Here is a 20,246-nt window from a genome sequence, read left to right on the forward strand (position 1 = left end):
GAGACTAGAGTCATAACAGGGCATGGTCATGGCCACGCTAGTCACCCCCCAAACAAGGGCGCATACGCTGGAGCCAAGGCTGGGTCACTGCTGAATGGAAATGATAGGAACAGAAAGATGTGCTTCTTGGTTTCCTTTCCAAATAGTTTCTGCAACTGGATCTACTTTCCTCTCTCTCTCAGTAGGAAATATATATATATCTTTTTAGTAAGATGACTGTAATTATGTTTTTGTGGATAAAGACAGAAATTCCGTGCTAAATGTCATCATGTCGTGTTCCCACTGTTGGTCTAAGATGTAGAGAATCACAGAGGAGAAAAAGTGACCCCAGAGAAAGATGTAAGGACAGAAAGCCCTTGGGTGTCCGGGGACTTACCCTCCATGAAGTTGACATCATCCCGAGGAGCCCTAGGAAGTGTCCTAACTGGTGTGCCTAATCAAGGGCAGCAAGTCCCTCTTCCTTCCAAAGGGAGCTTTTCTATCCCACGTTACAGACAGACTGAGACAGGTGCGGGGTGGAATCAGAGACCAGAGTGGAGAAGGGGACTCGGTGCTGCCCTACCTTGGGCTTGTTAGGTGTGGCATAGAGAGGAGGCTCTAGACTGGATCTGGAGAAATTTGTTCAACTTTGTTTACCCTGGAGATTCTAATTGTATCAGAATCTGTTGGCTGCAACATTTTAAGAAAATTCAGCTGATGCTGTCCAGGTTAGGGTACTAGATAAATTACATTAACATTGGAAATGTAACTGTTTTTACAGTTGGCCTCTGCTATAGAAGGCTCAGAGGACGAGTATGGAAAATTAATACTTTTTCTCCTAAACTCAAGAACAAGGCAAGCTTGCCCTGGCCAGGTGGCTCAATTAGTTGGAGCATCATCCCATACACCAAAATGTGGGTTCCATCCTGGGTCACGGCACATACCTAAGGTTGCAGGTTCAATCCCCAGTGTGGGCATGTATGGGAGGCAAGCGATGAATGTCTCTTTCTCCCCCTTCCTGTTTCTAAAATCAGTGAACATATCCCTGGGTGAGGATACAAAAAAAGAAGGCGGCAGCAAACCTATTTTGGCAAGTTCCTCAGAAACTTTATTCCTAACTAAAGGCGTTTCAGCCCTTATTTAGATTTAGTGGGTTTTCTGTTTTGTTTTGTTGTTGTTGTTTTGTTTGCCTAATGCTTTCCCATGTCTATTGCCTGCTCCCTTGTCACAGAAGTTAGGAAAATTCCATCATCGTCACATCTTTCTGACACCTGTATCATGGCATCATTGTCATTACCATTGTCTCAACAAACAGCTTGGAAATACACAGTGGCGTCACTCCTCTGGCAGTTGGGAGGGAGTGGGGAATGATTTGCCGTTTCTAGAGCTGGCATCTCTGAGCCAGACCGAGGTCTGTGACAGTGCCGCTTGCTGCAGAGCGCTTTGAGAAGTCAGTCGCCTTTCATGGAAGTGGTATTCTCCAAGACTCACAGAGTCCCCTTCATAAATCATCTCCTTAGCCCGTTTCTATTTTCAGTCACAGCACCCTCTGGGGAGACAAGGTCTGGGTGCTGAGTGTGTACTTCTAAAGGCTGTATTTTTTTTTATTTCTCACCAGATTACTCTTTAAAAATTCAAAGGGCTGCCCCTTCATGGCAGTGGTTCAGGAACATCTAGAAGATGAGCCCTGCTCCCCTGCCCAGACTGCCTGCCTGAGTGAGCTCTGATCACGGCCCCTCCTTACCATTCCGTCCCCTCATGAGCGTGGTGCAGCCTTCACCGTGGCCCTTCTCTGGACCGTGGCCCTTCTCTGGACCATGGTGCTCCTAACCATTCTGTACCACAGACAGAAGCCGCAGGACTGGTGGAGCAGGGTGTTCTGTTCTATTTTCGAGAACCACCTCCATGGTTTGGTTGTGTGGCAGAATGTGTGACTGTGTCTTCAGGGTCCGCCACACCCAGCCCCTGAGCCACCAGAGCTGCATGCTTTACCCTTATGGGGGACAATCTGATGGCTCAGCTCCCAGTGCCAGGAGGAACTTGCCATTTGCTGGGCACAGCAGGCTCATTTTAGCATGGATAAAAACTTCCTGCGCTGTGTAGAGCCGGGACAACTTTATCCCATATCATTCATAAAAACTAGATGAGGACCTGTTACTCTCATTCTATCCTAAGAAATGTTCTCTTACCCCTGCCTTGTGTTTCCTATTTTTAAACCATTTCCTCTTCTTGAAAGAACAACTTTCTACTCACCCAACCATCCCTCCTCAAGGCAAAGTTTAGACTTTTGAAAGTCTAAGTCAGAGAGTTCAGTTACAGGAGAGATCTTTTAAACATCTATGACCCTGTGCCCCACCCCAGACGGAAGAGATCAGGATCTCTGAGGAGGGGACCCCAGTATCACTGTGGTTTAAAGGAACCCCTAGGGATTCTCTTGTGCACCCCAAGTTGTAAAACACTGCTCTAAATAAACTACATTTTCTGGTTTTTCCTCCAGAGTATTGGGGCATTGATCAGACCTGTTTCCACCTCAGATAAATGATGTTGAGTTCCCAGTTAGTGGAGGTGAATTCATGTTAGCCATTCTGCCCTCAGTCATGGGGAAGCCATGTCCCCTGGCAAAGAAGGAGAATCTCCTGGTCTTCCTCCAGAACTCCCCTTACTGTTCATCCCAGAGGCCAGCCTGTTGGCCTCAGAAGAGAACTAGGCATATAGAAATCACCATGATATTCTCCTCGTTAAAAATAGAAACTAAGACATTCTCTTTGTGAGGCGATCTCCAGTTCCACCCAAGGCAGGCTCATGTTTTTGCATCTGTTTCCCATTCCGGGATTCCATGTGTTTGGAGGCCTGTATAGACTCTAATGAGCGTCCATGAGCCATTGTCAGTCATTTTTGTGACAGTCATTCACAAAGCCTCACACCATCCAAGTTCCTGGGAAGCCACTCTGCAGGCTAAGTCAAGTATCAAGCCTCCACACTTTGCCCTGTTCAGGGTGGGGATGCTGACTGATCTGCTGTTACTATGTATGTAGGTGCCTTTGATCAATAAGTGTGGCAGATGCATTAGTTATGGAAAATATATATTGGTAGGCCAAATATTTTTAAAATGCAATATTAGTAGAATAAAAATGATAAAAAGGAGTCACTGGTGGTGAAAATAGCTAAGAGCTGATTCTCAGAAAGCACTGTGGTCGTCCAGGCTTTGTCATAAGTACTTTGCGTGTATTAATACCAGTAGTATTAGTCTAGTAGTCCAGCAGACACTTCTACAGTGTTGCCATGGGCTGCACACTATCCCTACTGTCACACACCCGTGTCTCATTTCCTCCTCACCACAAACCTTGCAGGGGAATCTGAGGCACAGAGATGTTCAGTGACTTGTCAAGGTCCCAAAGCCTTGGGTCGCACCCCAGCTGACCCGTCTGGATGACTTGCTCCTCTGGATATTTTCAGTTACCTTTCAGGGATCCTGAGTCTGTCTACATGGTCCCTGGATTCCATTTCATTCCAGAAACTTTAAGTTCATCTGTGAATACTTCCTCATACTCTTCCCTGGGGGATTTTCAGATCTTGCTATTTTAAAAGACTCTCCCTCCCCACCCCACCCCCAATGACCTCTATGCTTTGCTATTGCAATTTTGAATTTCATTTGGTCTGGACTCTGCCTCTAACTGTGTGTCCTTGAGCAAGTCTGTCCACTTCCCTGAACCTGATCCCTTGTCCTTGACCTCCTGGGGTTATTGAGCGAATATAATGCAACAGGGGTAAGTGTGCTGTGTGTTGCACGCAGCCATGTAGATATGTTCACAGGTCTATCATTGTTTATACTATTGATTTTCTTAACCTTTGGCACCCTACTTCCCTGAGATTCCAATGTGAGATTTTACATTAGTCTCTATGCTTGATGACTATTATTTAGCATTTAAATTTTCCTTTCCACCTTTTCCTAACTGCTGCCCCAATGCTCACCCTTCTTTTTTCCAAAACTGAATGATTATGAGGGTGAATTATGGTCTTTTCCATTTCCCCAGGATCTTGAATCAAATCAGGTTGTGATCACTCTTACATGGTGGTCACCCACCCCCCATGACCATTCAGAATGAAGTTTTTCTTTACTTGCAAATTCTAAAATACTCACTCTTGGAGGCAATACTGTGTTCTCTCCAAAAACTTGACTTCCTGTCTCCTCCTTGTGAGGTATGTAATCATCCATCTCTGCATCAAAGATTGGTAGAGCTTGAAGGCTCCCCAGGTAGACCTAAGTATCTGGCTTAACTGTTCCAGAAAATATTTCCATTATCGTAGGCAACTTTCTGCATTTTGGAGTAGCTGAGTTTACAGGACCCTACATTTGGAGCTGGTTGGTTCTATAGAGTAGACCCCAACCCAGAAAGCTGACCACCTGGTGACTCGGGCTGCATAGAATAGTCCCAGCCCTTCCCCTACACCATGGATGTCAGCAATCACAGCAACATCCTCTGTGCTTCTCCAAAATCCTGTAAATCTTGTGGCCTGGGGTGTTGCCTATTTGAAGCCTTCTCCTGGAAAGGGGCTCACTTCTGTCTTCCTGGAAGCTGGACCCTCAGCCCTCTGAGACAGCTTGGGAGAAAGATGTTGAATTGCCTCAGTGCCCTCCTTCCTGCTCCTTCTGTCTAAGTGGTCACTGACAGCGTGCCTTTCCACAGAAGGTAACCTCTTTCACTTACCAGTTTGGCAGTCCATACCCACTTCCCCTCTCCCTGGCTGAGTCAAAACTGAAATCTAACAGAAGTCCTACATGGCATCCAAGCCTGCAGCATTTCTCCAGAGACACCATTTCTAGAAGGGCAACGACTAGTATCCCAGAAGCTCCCTGATAGTTGGAGCTCCAGGGCAGGGCTGTGCTACATGCTGGGGGGCCACAGCCTCGTGCTGCTCAAGAGTTCAGCTAAACTAGGCTTTCTAGAGGCAAAACCAGAGTCTGGGTTCTTCCCAGGGTCCCTCCACTCCCTTAAAGAAGCAAGTTCTCCTTTTCCCTTGAACATTTCTGGACATATTGGGAAAAGTAGCATGTCCACAAACTGCTCTACAGATGTCTCCCACATATAGCCTCTCTTCCACTCTTTTGCCAGGGTGACTATCTCACCCCAGAATCAGTTGTTCCCACTTTCACGTCCAGCCAAGCACTAGCCTAGAATCTGGAGCCTGGAGATTGGGCCCACAGGAGCCTCCTTCCAACATCGCTTCCTCCCTGATAGTTCTTGGGATTCACTGAGGAAGTGGGCCGAGGATTGCCTGATTGACCTTTTGTCAAAGACTTGAGACAGGAACCTTTTTAATTCCTGTTGCCCTAGGACTGGCCGTAGGTGTCCTGGGCCTCCTGGCCCTCCACAGGTATGCATTTCAATTAGTCCTGTCATGGAAATGGCCCCACTCAGGAGTAGGCACCTCACAGACAGCCAGGAAATATCCATTCAAGGAAATGGGATCTATATCAAAGAGAGGCAACAACTCAATTAATACACAGACTCACTCAGCCAATCAGAAAGAGACTGTTGGAGGACTTGGCCTTGTCGCCTCCGGGTTTGCTGTCATGGACCATCACTAATCGCGTCTTTAGACTCCAGTCAGCCAAGAGGCCGCAACGGACTGCCATCATAGCCAAGCCTGTTCTCCTGCTTTCTCTCTTCTTAAGAACGAAGATGTCAGTCCATCCAGTGTGGCACGATGTTAACCTGTTGTATTGCTTTTTTTGACATCAGGTTACTTTCTTCAGTTCCATTTTAGAAATCAGGCTTTCATAATTAGTCATGACTCAATAATCTTGGCATCTTTGTTGCAATGCCCTAGACCATTGTATAAGAGCCTTTTCTACACTATCATTTTATTCTGTTCTACCATTCTAGCTATTCTGGTGCTATACATTTTAGTTCTATCAGTTTTATAATGTTTTTATAGCTAATTGGATAAATGCTACATATAACTATCAATTTTTTACACATATAGCCTTCATAGTAACTTTAGAATATTTTTTAATTCCAAAGACAAATCTTGGTGGATTTTTATTAGAGTTACCTCAAATGTATATAGTAGGTGAGAGACAATGAGCCTCCTTATAATGTTTAGACTCCTATCCAGGAATATTAAGTTTTTCATTTATTCACATCTTTTATTACTTTCAAGACAATCTTGCCATTTCCTTCAGGTAGGCCCAGTATTGATATGTCAAGAGATTTCAGTCTGTTGTCTCCTTGTTTGGGTGTTGCTTTTGAGGACGTGTCTGGTCTCCCATCAAATGCAGAACAACTTTCTGATCTCCTGCCTAGAAGTTGCGCCCCCTGTCATCTTCCCAAGTCCTGTTCCGCCTTTGCCCTATCATCTTACCCCTTTGTTCTAAATGCTGTTAGACGGGCATGTAACATTTCCTAGTCTTCTTCACACAGGCCACTCTTTCTCCTTCGGCTTCTGCTTTACATCCTCTTTGCATCATTGGCCAATTTTTTGTTTTTCTAATTTCAAACCATGAACTATCACTGACTTTCTAATCAAAGAAGTGTAGTAAGGAAATGGGTGCCTGAGAAAGGCTGTTAGCAAGAGTGTGATGGGTGGGTTGGGGAAGAGAAGAGCCCAGAGGCAGGAGGCCAGTGGTGGGAGGCTGGGTGCCAGGGGTCAGGCTAAAGGTGCAGGTGGTGGGAACGAAGGATAGGTAGGCATGAGAGGCTTTGAGGAAGAGGATGGATGACAGTAACTCTGTCTCAGGACCAGGTGAAGGATACAGTGAAGGCCACACTTGCTGATCTAGGAATTTGAACCCAAAAAGATGATTGAAATGGATCAGAACTGATGTTTGGGCATGAGCTCCCGAGCACAGAGCATTTTGGTCTTGCAGGTGCTTCTCCAGGTTATTGCGGGAGGGCAGCAGAGAGGTGAGAGAGCCGGACGGCCCTACATGACCCACTGCCTCATCTCAGGCAAGATGGACCCCAAGGCACTATGAGCTCAATAGTGTTCGGGGCAATCTGTTTTAATTAGGAAGAACAGCATTTAAAAAACTTCTTGGATAAAATCCAGAGATCAAATAATTCAATTTCAAATATTACTTTGATTCTTATTCCTTCACGAAGTGGGTGGAAGTGCTCTGATGACATGGTGAGTCATCTGTGGGGACAGCTCTCCCCATTATCCCCGGATGCTTGGAGGCTTCTCCCGCACTTACAGGGGACCGTGTGGGTATGTCCAAGGTGTACACTGAATTCTCCTGAGAATGGGGACAAGGACTTGTCAGGCTCAGAGCCACTATACAGGTCTGTGCCTATTGTTTTGCACACAGATACTGGCTGAGGGGGAAGGGCTAAAATCTGAGAGGTGCTTTCTTCTCAAGCTGTTTGCCATGGGGCTGTGTCTCCCCAGAGCAGGACATCTTTTTCTCACTTGCACAAAGGCTGTGGTTGGGCTGGGCCTGCCAAGGCATCTCTCCAGGCCCCTAGAGTGAGGGGGACTGTATAGGTGAGGGGCCAAGGGCCCACGATTCCCAGGGAATCCCTGCCTTCCGATAAATGCCTCCTGTGCTGGGCCCGGCTCTGGGCAACTGGCTCTCCCGGGCCAGGCCCCAGGGTCCTTCTGCCTTCTGTGCTGCCATCTTATGTGGCGTCGTACCTTCTGCTTCCTCTCCAGGCCTCACATCCTCACTCTAGATGGGAAGGAGGGTAAGGGCAAAAGGCATGGTCCTCTGAGTCTAACCCCTTTCAATCAGAAAACAAAAGCTAGAACTAAGTCACAGGGCCAGCTTCAGCTGCAAAAGGTCCAGCAAGATGACTGTTGTCACTGACACATTGCCAACCTGAGAAAAGTCAAGGTCCGGCTGGTGAGCAGGGAAGAGGGAGTGGACATTGGGTAGGTGCCCTGCAGTGCCTGGGTGGGTGGGCACCCCAGCACCCCAGCACCCCAGCACCCCAGCATGGGCATTGCAAATCATAATATCCCTCTTCATTGCCTGTAGTTAGCATTTTGTCAAATCTTTTTCCATTCCTTTTTAGTATTTCACACATAAAATAAGTTTTAATTAGGTTTAAATTTCAGGGATTCCCAATAGGCTATCTTGGTTAGATAAATCAAAGACAAGCTTGCCCTGCAGAATGAGGATGCTTGTGCGTGCCACATACCCCAGGAAGCCACTGTTCAAAGCTGATGATGGCCACACCCACAGGAACTGCTCCTCCTGGCCACCTGGCCCCAGAATGGCTGGGATGCTTTCAATTATTTTCCTCATGAAGAAATGTTAATTTATCCCCAAATGCATATTTGAGGATCTAAAATAGAGTTTTAGTAATTGAGTTTGGAAAGGCTCAGTAGGACTTAAGGGACCGTGGTCCATTTCTCCTTGCCAGCCTCCAGCCTCTCACGTTGCAGCAGGCCAGCCCACCCGACAGTTCGACAGTTCGTAGCTCCCAGCCCCAGCCAGGAGGGCGGGCCTCCATGCACAGACCCCTGGAGAGCAGCATCAGCTACTCGGCTAGGGCCTGCCTGCTGTGGAGTCACAGTGGCAGGCTCCTGAGGTCCCCTGAATGTGCACCCTCCTCCAAACTTCTAGCTTCTTCTCTGGCAATTCCCAGCAACCTAGACAAAGCCACTTCTTATCTCCTTATCTTCTCTCCTCAGCTCCAGACCAGATCCTAGACATTCTTTAGGGCCCAGCTTAAGTGTCAGCTCCTCCAAACCCTGCACCCCCATACACCAGATGAGTTAAGTACCCCACTGCTAAGTCCCTCACATAGTAAACATACCCTATCTTTTCCTTTAGGAAGTCCACTGTGCCTAAATCATCATTGCTACATGGGCTTGTTACCTGAATAAAAATCGTCATTCTCCCACCTCTGTTTGCCTGAAGGGAAACCTGGACCCAGTCAGGGGGCTTGATGAGCCAGATCTCCTCCACTTGTCCCCATGGCCACACGCACTTAACTTCCCTAGAGCTCAGGGGGGAAGCTGGAGGCCTTGTCATCCCCTCTCTGGGCAAGTGTTGGCTCAGTACCTCACACCCAGGGCCTGCCCACAAGGAGCACTCAGACTAGCAGCAAAGCCACACACACAGGGTTCTATGAGGTCACCTGGACACCTGTGCCCCTGCTCCCCTTTTTGGCCTCTAGGCCATTCGCCTCTCATTCCCCTTCACCAGCACATGCCCTTTGGCTTTCCTTCCTCAGCAGGTCCCTCTTCACTCACCAGCGGCAGCTGCCCAGCTGTCTGAGCGTGGCAGGTGCTCTGGAATGAGAGACCCAGGGGGTTTGAATAGGTGCCCAGGGGCCCACAGGGGCTGACCGGCCAGAGATGGCAGATTGTCCCCTTCACCTCTGTCTTCTCGGCATGCGTACCAACCGTCTCTGTCTCCAGGCACACGCCGTATGCACTAGGGTCAACCAGAGCACACTCCAACACCTTGCAGACACAGGAAGGGAGCTCTGTGAGGTTTTAGTTTTGTTTCCACTGCATCAATAGGAAAAAAAAAAGGTTTTTTCCTTTCTTGCAAAATATCACATTTTTCCCAATTGAAGGAAAATCAATTTTATTTTGTGATGTGTCTGACTTGTGAAGTTCCATTGCTGACCTGAGCTTGGCGGCTTCTCGTGGCTGATCCCTGGTCTCCTGTTTTCTGTGCTGAGCTGTAGCCAGTCCTTCCCGAGCTCAGTCAGGGCCACTTGTTTTCATCTCTAAATAAGCAGTGAGTTTACACTTAATGATGAAACACAGAAAGGACCAGAGATGAGGCATTAACCTTGGATTCTCCTTTTCTGTCACCCAGAAAACTGCTGCAGATGGAAAAAGGCAAGAGATCATCGTCCTGGATTCCAAGCGGAGCAATGCTATTAATATTGGGCTGACGGTACTGCCCCCGCCAAGAACGATTAAGATAGCCATTTTGAATTTTGATGAATATGCCTTAAACAAAGAAGGAATTGAGGTAAGAGGAGCTCTATCAGGCATTATTTGTATTCTGTAATGAGTCACACATGTAAAGCATTAATGTGTTTAGTATGACTTTCTCCGTAGAATGGCTTGTCATTTTTCTGTCTCAGCCAGACTCTGAATAATGTTAATAATTCTCACATTTTTTTAAAAAACTTCTTGGGCCTGGGGAAGTCCCCTTTTACCAATGAAGTTCAGAGATCCTCACTCTGGTTCATTCCCGGGCTTCCTTCTGACCATATTCTGCCCACCCTTATCCCCTCCTTAGGGGAGGCTGTTAGGATCTTAGTTTATATCATTTCAAGCCAAAAAGTGGAATGAGCAGTTTCAAAAGTAGGGTTTTCTATGTGTGCTCATATCCACGTGTATGACTTTCTCTGTTTGAACTTGATAGAGTGCAGAGAGATATGTTTTACTTGCCAGCTGAGTCTTGAGTATTTGCTGACCTGCATGGTAAAAGTGGAGAGAGGCTGGGTGACTTGGCTGTGACTACATGACTGCTAGGTGGCCTTGCTGGAGCCACAGCCCAGCTGCTCTGCTCGGCAGAGTTCAGTTCTCTTCCACCAGGGCCTGTTCTCCCTTCCCTATGGGCTGGTGCCAGTCTTCAGCAAGTTCAGTCTCCTCTTCTGACAATGGAAGCAGCGTGAGTACAGTCAATGGCCCAGCCCGCAGATTCCTGCAGACAGGTGACAGAGCCTGGGTCTCGCTGGCTCAGAGTTGGGATGGGGCACTGCTTCATAGCACTGGGTGGCACCCACCCCATCCTTCTGGCAGCAGGAGGGTCTGGATTCCTTTGATATTCTTCCATAGTTGGGGTTCATTCATACACAGTCTTAAGTGAAAGACCTGAGAGCAGAGGGAACAAATGAGGACTGACTACAGAGAGGGAGAGCAAGCCTTTGACAAAAGAGTTGAACATGAGGAACGGCTCAGGCCATGGTGCCACACTTGACCCTGGCCCTGAGTGTGGGAGGGAGCAGTGGGGCATGTGGTAGCGTCTGAACCCAGCTGGGCAGGCGTGCCTTTGTGCTCTGAAAAGAAGAGGCCTCCCCAGGAAACACTGTGTTCCCAGAGGTTTGTACTGGGTTGAACAGTGTATCTTCAAAATCCATGCCCATCCAGAACCTCAGAATCTGACCATATTTGGATATAGTCTTTGCAGATGTGATGAAATTAAGATAAAGTCACACTGGATTAGGGTGGGCCCTACTCCAGTGACTGATATCCTTATAAGAGGGAAATTTGGACATAGACACAGAGAGGAGAATGCCATGTGAAGACAGAAGAACTCAGGGAGACACACAGAACATGTGATAGCGGGGGCAGAGAGAGACTAGAGTGATGTGTTTACAAGTCAAGGAATGCCAAGGGTTGCCCACAACCACCAGACACTGGAGAGAGTCAAGACAGCATCCTCCCCTAGAGCCTTTAGTCAGGACATGGCCCTGCTGACTCCCTGGTAGCTGACTCTCATCTCTCAAACTGCGAGATTACGTTTCTGTTCTTTTAGACCACCCGGTTGGTGGTTATGGCAACCCCAGGAAACCAGTACAGGCCTAAGCAGCTCTACTCTGAGAAACACTTACTCACTGTGTTCCACAGAGCAGGTAGAAGGATTGAAATGCATTTCCTTCTGGCTGGAGAGGAAGTTGAGCCCCAAGCTGTAGAGTTGGGCTGGCAACAGAGCAGGTCAGCATGTCCAGGCGGGCAGCTAGGGAATGAGGGCCCATGGCCAGCTGGGCCAGGGGGTATAAGGAAAAAAGCCAGTGACAGCAGGTATGTACAGACAGGGACACTGCCAGAAGGAAGAAGCGGGTAGGCCAGGCCTCAGTGTGAGGCAGCCCCACTAGGGGACCCCCAGAGGGGAAGGCAGGACAAGGGCATTGGCTTGCCATTAAGCAGGTGGGAGCTGCCAACCTGGACAGACCAAGTGCAAGCATCTTTCATCTAGGATGACAGTGTGGTGGGCCCGGAGCACATCCTGACCATCTTGTTTACACAACAGTGTCTTTTAGAGAGGGCAGAAGCTTCAGACTCACGCAAAGAAAGACTTCAAATGCAGCCAGAGCCAGCCTGATTGAAGGAGAAAAATGACAACTTCCTCCTTTAAAAATATTTCTCCTTTCTTGTCCTGAGGACTTGAAAGTCCATTAGGAGAGATTGATTCCTCTGGGCTTTGCCTTTGTTCTTTCCTGAAATGTAGATCTCTCTGGGTGGGGAAAATTTCAGATACAATGGGTTACTTAGATTTTAGAATGAATCAAATTACCTTTCCCTTTTCTGACTGGTTTCCAGCTGAGTGCCTTTTTGATCCAGGAAGGTCTAATGATAGCAACAGTAATGGTGATGGATGTAGGAAAAGCGACACAGCGCAAAGACTGCTTCCACAGGTTCCTCCCTATGGGCCCGGCATGGGTAGGTGCTTTACACAGATGCTCGCTAGGACCTCACGAGGCACATACTGTTACGTTTCCCATCTTAAAGATAAAGAGAGTGAGTCCCAGCTTTAGTCTGTGTCCAAGTACACAAGCCAGTGAGAGGCCACGCTGGAATATGAGCTCTAGACTTTGAGTCTACAGTGCAGAGCATGGCCTTGGAGATGGGTGGCCTGGGAGGGCCCATGGATGCTAAAGGATGAAGAAGGACTCTGAATGTGGAGTGAGAAGACTCACAAGGCCACACAGTCCACTTCCCAGTGCTGCCTGTGGCTTTCCAGTGGGAGGAGCGGATGCGTGGAATGATGCAGAGCAGGAAGACACAGCGGTGGAGAACGCTGTAATCCTTTACTGAGAGCTTATTGTGTCATGAGACCTCAGCAAGTCCATGTGTGGTCACAGCAGCACAGAGGCACACATTTTATCACAGTGTTCATCCAAAGCAGGGTTTCTTGTTGGTGGCACCGTTGACACTCTCAGCTGGGCAGTTCTCGACTGTGGGAGCTGCCCTGCGCATTGTGGGATGCTGAGTGACACCCCAACCTCTACTCAGAAGCCAGTAGTGCCATCCCAGCAGTGACAAACCAAAATGTCTCCAGACTTGGTCAAATGTTTCCTGGGGGCAAAATCCTGGGGGTTCCTAGATTGGGAACCCCTGATTTAAGGCTGTCTGTGTGAATCCAGAAAGTGTGTGTGTGTGTGTGTGTGTGTGTGTGTATTTATATATATATTACTCTTGTCAGTCATGACTGGGAAGAGGCCAGCAAACACCCGTTCTCTTGGAGAATGCAGGCACTGACCTGCAGTACCTGCTGTCTCTGACCACTGATCTCAGGGACCCAAGGGACTTGCATGGCCTACACCCCTGTGCTAAGCCGGCTACCCAGAGTCTATTCTCTAGGCTTGTTGTTCAACAATTAAGTCAGGACTGAGACGAGATGGAAGTTGTGTCCTTACAGATCTTTACTAATAAGATTTCTAGCTTGCACGGAAGAGCCTCTTGCCAAACTGTCTGCTTCTGGGATGCAGGCACGGTAGCATGGCACCATGGCTTAATAGGGCCATTTGAAACTTCTGTGTACCTAAATGTGATTAGGATGTATTAGAGGACGTCTTGTGGCTTTGCTTAGCAACCCAGTGGTATGCATCCGGTTTGTTGTGTAAAGCTGAGGGAGTAGTTAACTAACTTGATTAAGGAAGTTATTTTTCATGATAAGATTAAACATTAATTTGGGGCCATTTCTAAGTAGTATTAATGATATTTTCCTAAGCACGATGTCCTTAAGGTATCACGAATGGAAGTACGAAGAGGTTTCCCTTTTTTCTTGCATTTCCGACTTTTCTAGTCTGTGTCTACTCAGAGGGTAGCACAATTGAATGGTCCCAAATGACATTTAACTTGGCCCAGTTGGCTGCCGGGCCTGTCATCATGCTAAAGACAGAAGCTCCCTTTGGCCACAGGTACAACACTGTAGCACCTTTTCAAGCACTCTGCACTGTGCCACCCCCATCCACAGGTGCCCCAGTGGGTGCTGGGTGCACCCAGGTGAGCCTGAGCTCAGGCACCGCAACTGGTCGCCAGTGCCAGGGAACCTGAGTGTCCTCATGGGCTGGGCAACTTCGCCACACCAGCCACTTCCAGTTTTGGGTTGAATTGCTGTGAATGTGCAGTTGGTGCTGGGAAGCCAGGCATAGCCCCTCTGTGGTCCTTTGGCTCCGCCCTGTTGGTCCAGGCTTGCTCCAGGCAAGTCACTTCATCTGCAAGTTTGATGCAGTAATTTCTGTCCCACATGCTTCACTGAATAGTCACAACAACGAAGGAAGATACTCTCAGGACCCCTTGAGAAATTAAAAAGAAAGTTCCTCCATGTGCATGAGAATAAATACTAAAGTAGAAAACCACTGTCTCATGAGAATATGCAAGCTGTGTACAAGCCAGGCCTGGCTCTAGGGGCTTCAGCACTCTGCTGCTCTCACCCAGTCCTTGTGTTAGATTCTCATCCAGGGCTGCGGCCCTGGTTCTGTCCAAAACTCACGAGGCGGAATAATTACTCAGCACGGCCTCACCTGCAGGTGAATGAGATGGCCACGCCTGAAAACATCCAGGTCCATAAAAAGTAAGACTTGTGCATTTTTTCTCTGAAACATGGCTTTCAGATACAAAAGCAAATACCATTAAAGAAGTGCAGGAGAAACACCGTCTGGGAGAAAATAAAAAGCAAAAAATGCTGAGATGATTGCGTAGTGGTCTTGTTTGATGTTTCTCCCCCCGTGGAACCAAATGGCGATCATAAAATTGCCTATAAATCTCCCGACAGGGTCGAAGAACAAATCAGAGGTTCCCCCTCATGTTCATCTCCTTTCATCTGCTCGTGGAAAAAAATGGCCTTCACCTCATAGGAGGTGGCTTTGACCTGCCCTTCCGTTGTCTTTTGGCTATTTTTATTGTCAGAGATGTGTAAAAAAAATAAAACAAACTGGCAGATGGCAACCTCATAAATCTTCGACAGTGAACAAATGGTTTAAATTAGTCAGAGAAGTGAAAAACAAAAGTAAGAGTGTCTGATTACTTTCCCAAAGGAAACGAGTCAACTAATATCAGGGCAGGAAAGTGCCTTCTGAAGAAGGGGGAAAAGCGTCGACAATTTTTTATTTTGGAATTCTTGTACATACCGAACACTATTTCAACATGAAGAAAATTATAATACAAATTTTAAGTTTTTATTTTGAAAACGCTCGAGTTCAACTCCTGGGTGTTTTCAAAGAAGTGACATGGGCTCGAGTTGTGCTGGGTGTTTCCGATGCCATCTGTGTGGACAGGTGGGGTGGAAGCAGGGGCCCAGGGAGGGCAAGGGCCACTGTCGCTGAGTGTCACCCCCGATGCTCACGTTTCCCCACATCATCTCAGTGTCTGGGGCCATGGTGATGGTAGTGCCGGAAGCGGGAGTAACTGAAGGCGAACCTTCTGTGACCCCATTCTGACTGCAGCATGCAGCACACCCCGAACCCTGAGACCGCCTTCCTCAATAACACTCACTCTCACCAGACCAGATGGCTTCTACCCCGGCCACGCATGTCCTGAGGCACCGTCCTGTGAACACCTGCCTGTTTGCCGAGTATGGTGTCAGGGGTCCAAGTTTTTGTCAATTTTGTTATTTATTTATTTATATATTTTTTGCATTAATAGAGAGTAAAATTCAACTTTTTGGTATGCAGTTGTAAGAGTCTGAAAATACATGTAAATTCATGCACTGGCAACTGCAGTCAAGATTCACAACAGCCCCATCTCCCCCCAGAAATGCACTCTTGTGCTGCCCCTGTCTAGTTGCTCCCTCAGCTCACCCCTGGCCCCTGGTACCACTGATCTGTTCTCCTCGCTGCGGTTCGTCTTCTGGAGAATGTCACATGAACGGAATCACACAGCAAGTAACTGGCTCCTGTCACTCAAGCATGGTTGACGCCTCTCAGCATCATCTTAGTTGTACTACGCCCCTGGAGTCTGTCGCTCTGCATTGCTGAGTACACTTGATTCATCTGCTGAAGAATATGTGGCTTGGTCTGGTTGCTGGAATTTGGATAAAGCTGCTACAAGTATTCATGTTCAATTTTTTTGTGCAAATAGAAGTTTTAATTTTTTTCTTGGTAAAAACTTACCAGTGGAATTGCTGGGTCATATGGTAACTCTGTGTCCAACCTTTGGAGGGACCAGAACTTGTCTTTTCATTCTCTTAACAGTGTCTTTCACGGAGAAAAAGTTTTTAATTTGGATGAAGTTCAGTTTATCAACCTGTTCTTTTCTGGTTTCATGTCTAAGAGTTCATTGCCTGACATGAGTCACAAAGATTTTCTCCTATGTGTCTTTCTAAAAGTTTTGCAGTGTTACATTTTACTCTAGGTCTGTGATTTCTTTTAAGTTAGTTCATGTGTGAAGTGTAAGGTTTAATTTGAGGTTCTTTTTTTGCGTAAGAATTTCAGTTGTTCTAAAACCGTATTTTAGAAATACTACCCTTTCTCCACTGAACTGCTTTTGCATCTTTGTCACAATCCATGGGCCACATATGTGCAGTCTGTTTCGGGACTCCCTGTTTTGCCCCATTGGTCCATATGCCTGTCCTATTGCCATGACATACTGTCTTATTACTAATACCCTGTAGTAGATTTTAAAGTCAGGTGGTGTGGCCCCTTCAAGGTTGTTTTTTTCTTTTTTTAATTTTTAAAAATTGATTTGAGAGAGAGAGAGAGAGAGAGAGAGAGTGTATGAGAAACATTGATTTTATTGTCCACTTATTTGTGCATTCTTTGGTTGCTTCTCACATGGACCCAGACCAGAGATTGAACCTATAACTTTGTTCATCAAGATGTTGCTCTAACCAACAGAGCTACCCGGCCAGGGCCAAGTTGCTTCTTTTTCAGAATCGTTATAGTTGGTTTGGCTCATCTGCCCTGTGACTTTAGAACCAGCTTGTCTGTAGCCACACACACAAAAAGAGTCATGCCAGTATTTTTAATGGAATTAAGTTAAATTTATAGACCAATTTGGGGAAAATTAATATGTGACTCTGCTGTCTTTCAGTCCATGAACACAATATATCCCCCATTTATTTAGATCTTTTTTCATCATTTCCATCATCATTTTCTGCTTTCCAGCATGGTTTGTTAGATTTATACCTAAGAGTTTCATTATAAAAAGCATTTTCCTTAAATTTCTATTTGTAATTTTTCATTATCAATGTATAGGAATAAAATGGACTTTTCTTTGTAGTGACCTTATTACAACACTATTAAACTCACTTGTAAATAATTTTTTTAGATTCTTCACAATTTTCTATGTAGACAATTATACCATGTGCGATAGGAACAGTTTCAATTTTCCCTTCCCAATCTGTATGGCTTTTTTAGAAAATACCTCCTGTGTTGGTCCCAGTCTTAGAGAGGAAGCGCACAGTCTGTTCCCACCGAGCACGACGTGAGCTGCAGGGTTTTATGTGTGTCATTGAACAGGTGCTGGAAACCCCTCCTACTGTAGGATTGCTGAGAGGGTTTTGCTTTTTTGTTTTTGTCATGAATGGATGTTGGATGTTATCAAAAAAATTTGTATCAATTGAAATGATTATGTGAATTTTTTGTTCAGAGTTTATCTGGTAGATTAATGGTATTGATTGATTGTTGTATATTGAATCAACCTTGTGATTATCTTTATTATATTGCTATGTAAAATATAGTAATGTGTTAACATATCTTAACATACTGACCTTTATATATTTTAAAATATATTGTTAAGGATTTTTGCATCTAGTTTCATCAAGAATGTTAGTCTCTAGCTCTGTTTTCTTGTACCATCTTTGTCTAGTTCTACATCAGGGTAATTCTGGTCTCACATATAGAATTGAAAACTAGCCCTCCCTGGTTTGGGCTCAGGCCACAGGTTCTCGCCTACATCTTGGGGCCTGTGGTTCCAGCATCAGCTCAGTTTCCAGGTTTCCAAAGGCTAGGTCAGGTCTCCAAGATTGATGTACGGGCAGCTCAGGGGTGAGCCCAGAAGTTCTTAAGCAACTTTATACACTTGCTCTGCCACGCTCTTCATTTTCCATGATCTCTCTAGTACTTTCCAGTGCCCTGGGCACTGGTCTTCCAGCTGAAAGCTGGGGTTTCAAGTTACATTATTTTGCCTTCCACCTTCTGTGACTGTGCTTATGTCTGGGATCCAGCCGAGAAGAGGACAGAGAAGAAAAGCAGAAGGGACCACAGCATCACTGATTGGAGAGGAAGTTTCCCTCCCTCAGAGTTTTAGGCATCTCCCAGCCCATCCCACCACTGCTAGGAGACAGATGCCTTTCTACTCTGCTAGCCAGGACTAGAGGGTTTGCTCTCTCTCCACCTGATCCTCTTCCAGGTTTCAGGCCACCTGGGGCCTTCCGATGCCAAGGCTGTGGAACGCCAGAGGAAAAATGGTCACCTCACTCATTCCCGGTTCAGTTGAACTTCCAATTCTAGTCTTCTTCGGCAGTCCACCTGCCACTATTTGTGTCTCGTAGAGTCTTCAGATACCCGCTCCTTGCATGCCGTGCTGGGTGTACAGGTGCCTTTCACTGGGGCGGACAGGGCAGCATGTGCCCGCTCCATTGCACCCGGAACCAGAGTTCCTTCTCCCTTGTTACCCAGGGGCTCGCTATGCAGAGTGCAACCACGGCCCCTTAGAATTAATGATTTAATGCAAGTTACAAAAAGTATAGCACAGAGTGTTTCTTTGCTCTGATGTTACAGAAGGAGAAATGAGAGAAAAATGATGACACCATATCTTAAACAGAGTTGTATGTGCTTCACACATGATGGGAGTTGTTTTCTATTATTAGCATGCCATCAGTAAGGAATCTGAATCCGAAAGAATCGTAATGCCTGTGTGCCTTTTTGCCTTCTCTGCCTTCCACAATTGACTTTAACCAGAACCAAATAGAAGCATAAAGATACACTTTTTTTATTAGTAGGTAGGTGTTGCTCTTTATTAATATCCTCATCATTTTTACTCAATCCGCCTTGAGTTTGATATTATTTACAGTGTTTTCATTTCTATATAAACTTGGTTTAAATATTTAAAACACATAAACTTATGTCCTATGTACAAGATTTCAACCTGAAATCTTTGAAAGTGCTTTGTTTTTGTAAGCTTTAAAAGGAATCCATGAGATGTACTAGAAAGCATGTATTCTTAACATGCTTTACTTGGTTTCCTAGGGAACAGGGAACTGTTCTCTAATCTTCTACTTATTCTTTCATCTTCCTCTCCCCTTCATCCTCACTTCTTGCCTAGAATGTCCTTCTTGTATAAGGCCCAGAACATCTGGGGCAAGTTGCTTATGAAACAGATTAAAGGAGAGCGGGAAAGAGGGAAGTTTAAAACAAATGAATGTAAGTTTAGATGCTACTGCGGCTTTTCTCTAAAGTGTACTTGATTTAAACACTGTAACCCCCGTATATGGTAAACACACCGACAGCAGAATGTCTCTACTACTGGTTGGAGTGTTTCAGTATGAATTTGGAAACATCGAAGGGGCGGAATAGGTTCCATCACTAAGAGAGAACATACACTGCATCATCCCGTCTTTCCAGAAAATCCTCACCATGATCCCCACCGAAGAAGAGAAGCAGAAGATCCAGGAGGCTCAGCTGGCCAACCCCGAGGCGCCGCTGGGCAGCGCAGAGCAGTTCCTCCTCACGCTCTCCTCCATCAGCGAGCTCTCAGCTCGGCTCCACCTCTGGGCATTCAAGATGGATTATGAAACGACAGAAAAGGTAAGCGCTGAGGAAGACAGGTGGCCAGTTCTGCATCCCCAGGGTTGAGGATGTCAGTTTTGCACTGACGGAGGTGGTGGAGCTTCTTCCTTAAGAGAGGGCCTGAGTTGGCAGTGATTGGCTGTGGCTGTCTAAGTGACCAGCAGCTGGCCAGGGAAGCGCCATTCTAAAGTGTCCGCCCGGCACCTGCCTCAGACATGGGATTGTGGGCTTTCAAAAAAAAGCCTATTTATTTTTTTCTGACTCTATCTGCTCATTGTAGAAAATTTGGAAAATATAGAAAATATGCAGTATAGGAAGTGATATGTAATCCATCCACTTGGTGATAATCACCTTAACTGCCATTGACTAGGGCCATTGGCAGGTCACAGGGTCCCTTTGAGAGTGTATCTCGGGAGAAAGTTGAAGTCAGTTGAATTTGAAACAGATTGCAAGGGGCTGAGAGGAGAAGAGAAGGAAAGGGGCCTTGGCAGTAAAGGCAGAGGGAGGAGACTCATCTTGAATAGAAAGCAGAGGAAGCGGGAGTCCTCTTGGGCCTGTGGCAGTGTGACTATTTTTGCCAGCTGAGCAAAAGGAACTGGTGGACAGGAAAGGGGA

General features: G+C 46.4%; 1 protein-coding gene across 9 annotated transcripts in view; it reads left to right on the plus strand.

Annotated features, from left to right (window-relative positions):
- FHOD3 (formin homology 2 domain containing 3) overlaps nucleotides 1–20,246 on the plus strand; it is a 432,675-nt gene that overhangs the window by 377,548 nt on the left and 34,881 nt on the right. For all 9 annotated transcript variants that reach the window (XM_045850095.1, XM_045850098.1, XM_045850099.1 and 6 more), the window contains 2 exons: nucleotides 9,761–9,919; nucleotides 19,467–19,649. In XM_045850095.1, coding sequence (XP_045706051.1) covers nucleotides 9,761–9,919; nucleotides 19,467–19,649 — 342 coding nt within the window. The remainder of the gene's footprint in view (nucleotides 1–9,760; nucleotides 9,920–19,466; nucleotides 19,650–20,246) is intronic.

This window comes from Phyllostomus hastatus, unplaced genomic scaffold (assembly GCF_019186645.2).
Source record: "Phyllostomus hastatus isolate PE091 unplaced genomic scaffold, TTU_PhHast_1.1 phas_contig_80, whole genome shotgun sequence".
Classification (NCBI taxonomy): domain Eukaryota; kingdom Metazoa; phylum Chordata; class Mammalia; order Chiroptera; family Phyllostomidae; genus Phyllostomus; species Phyllostomus hastatus.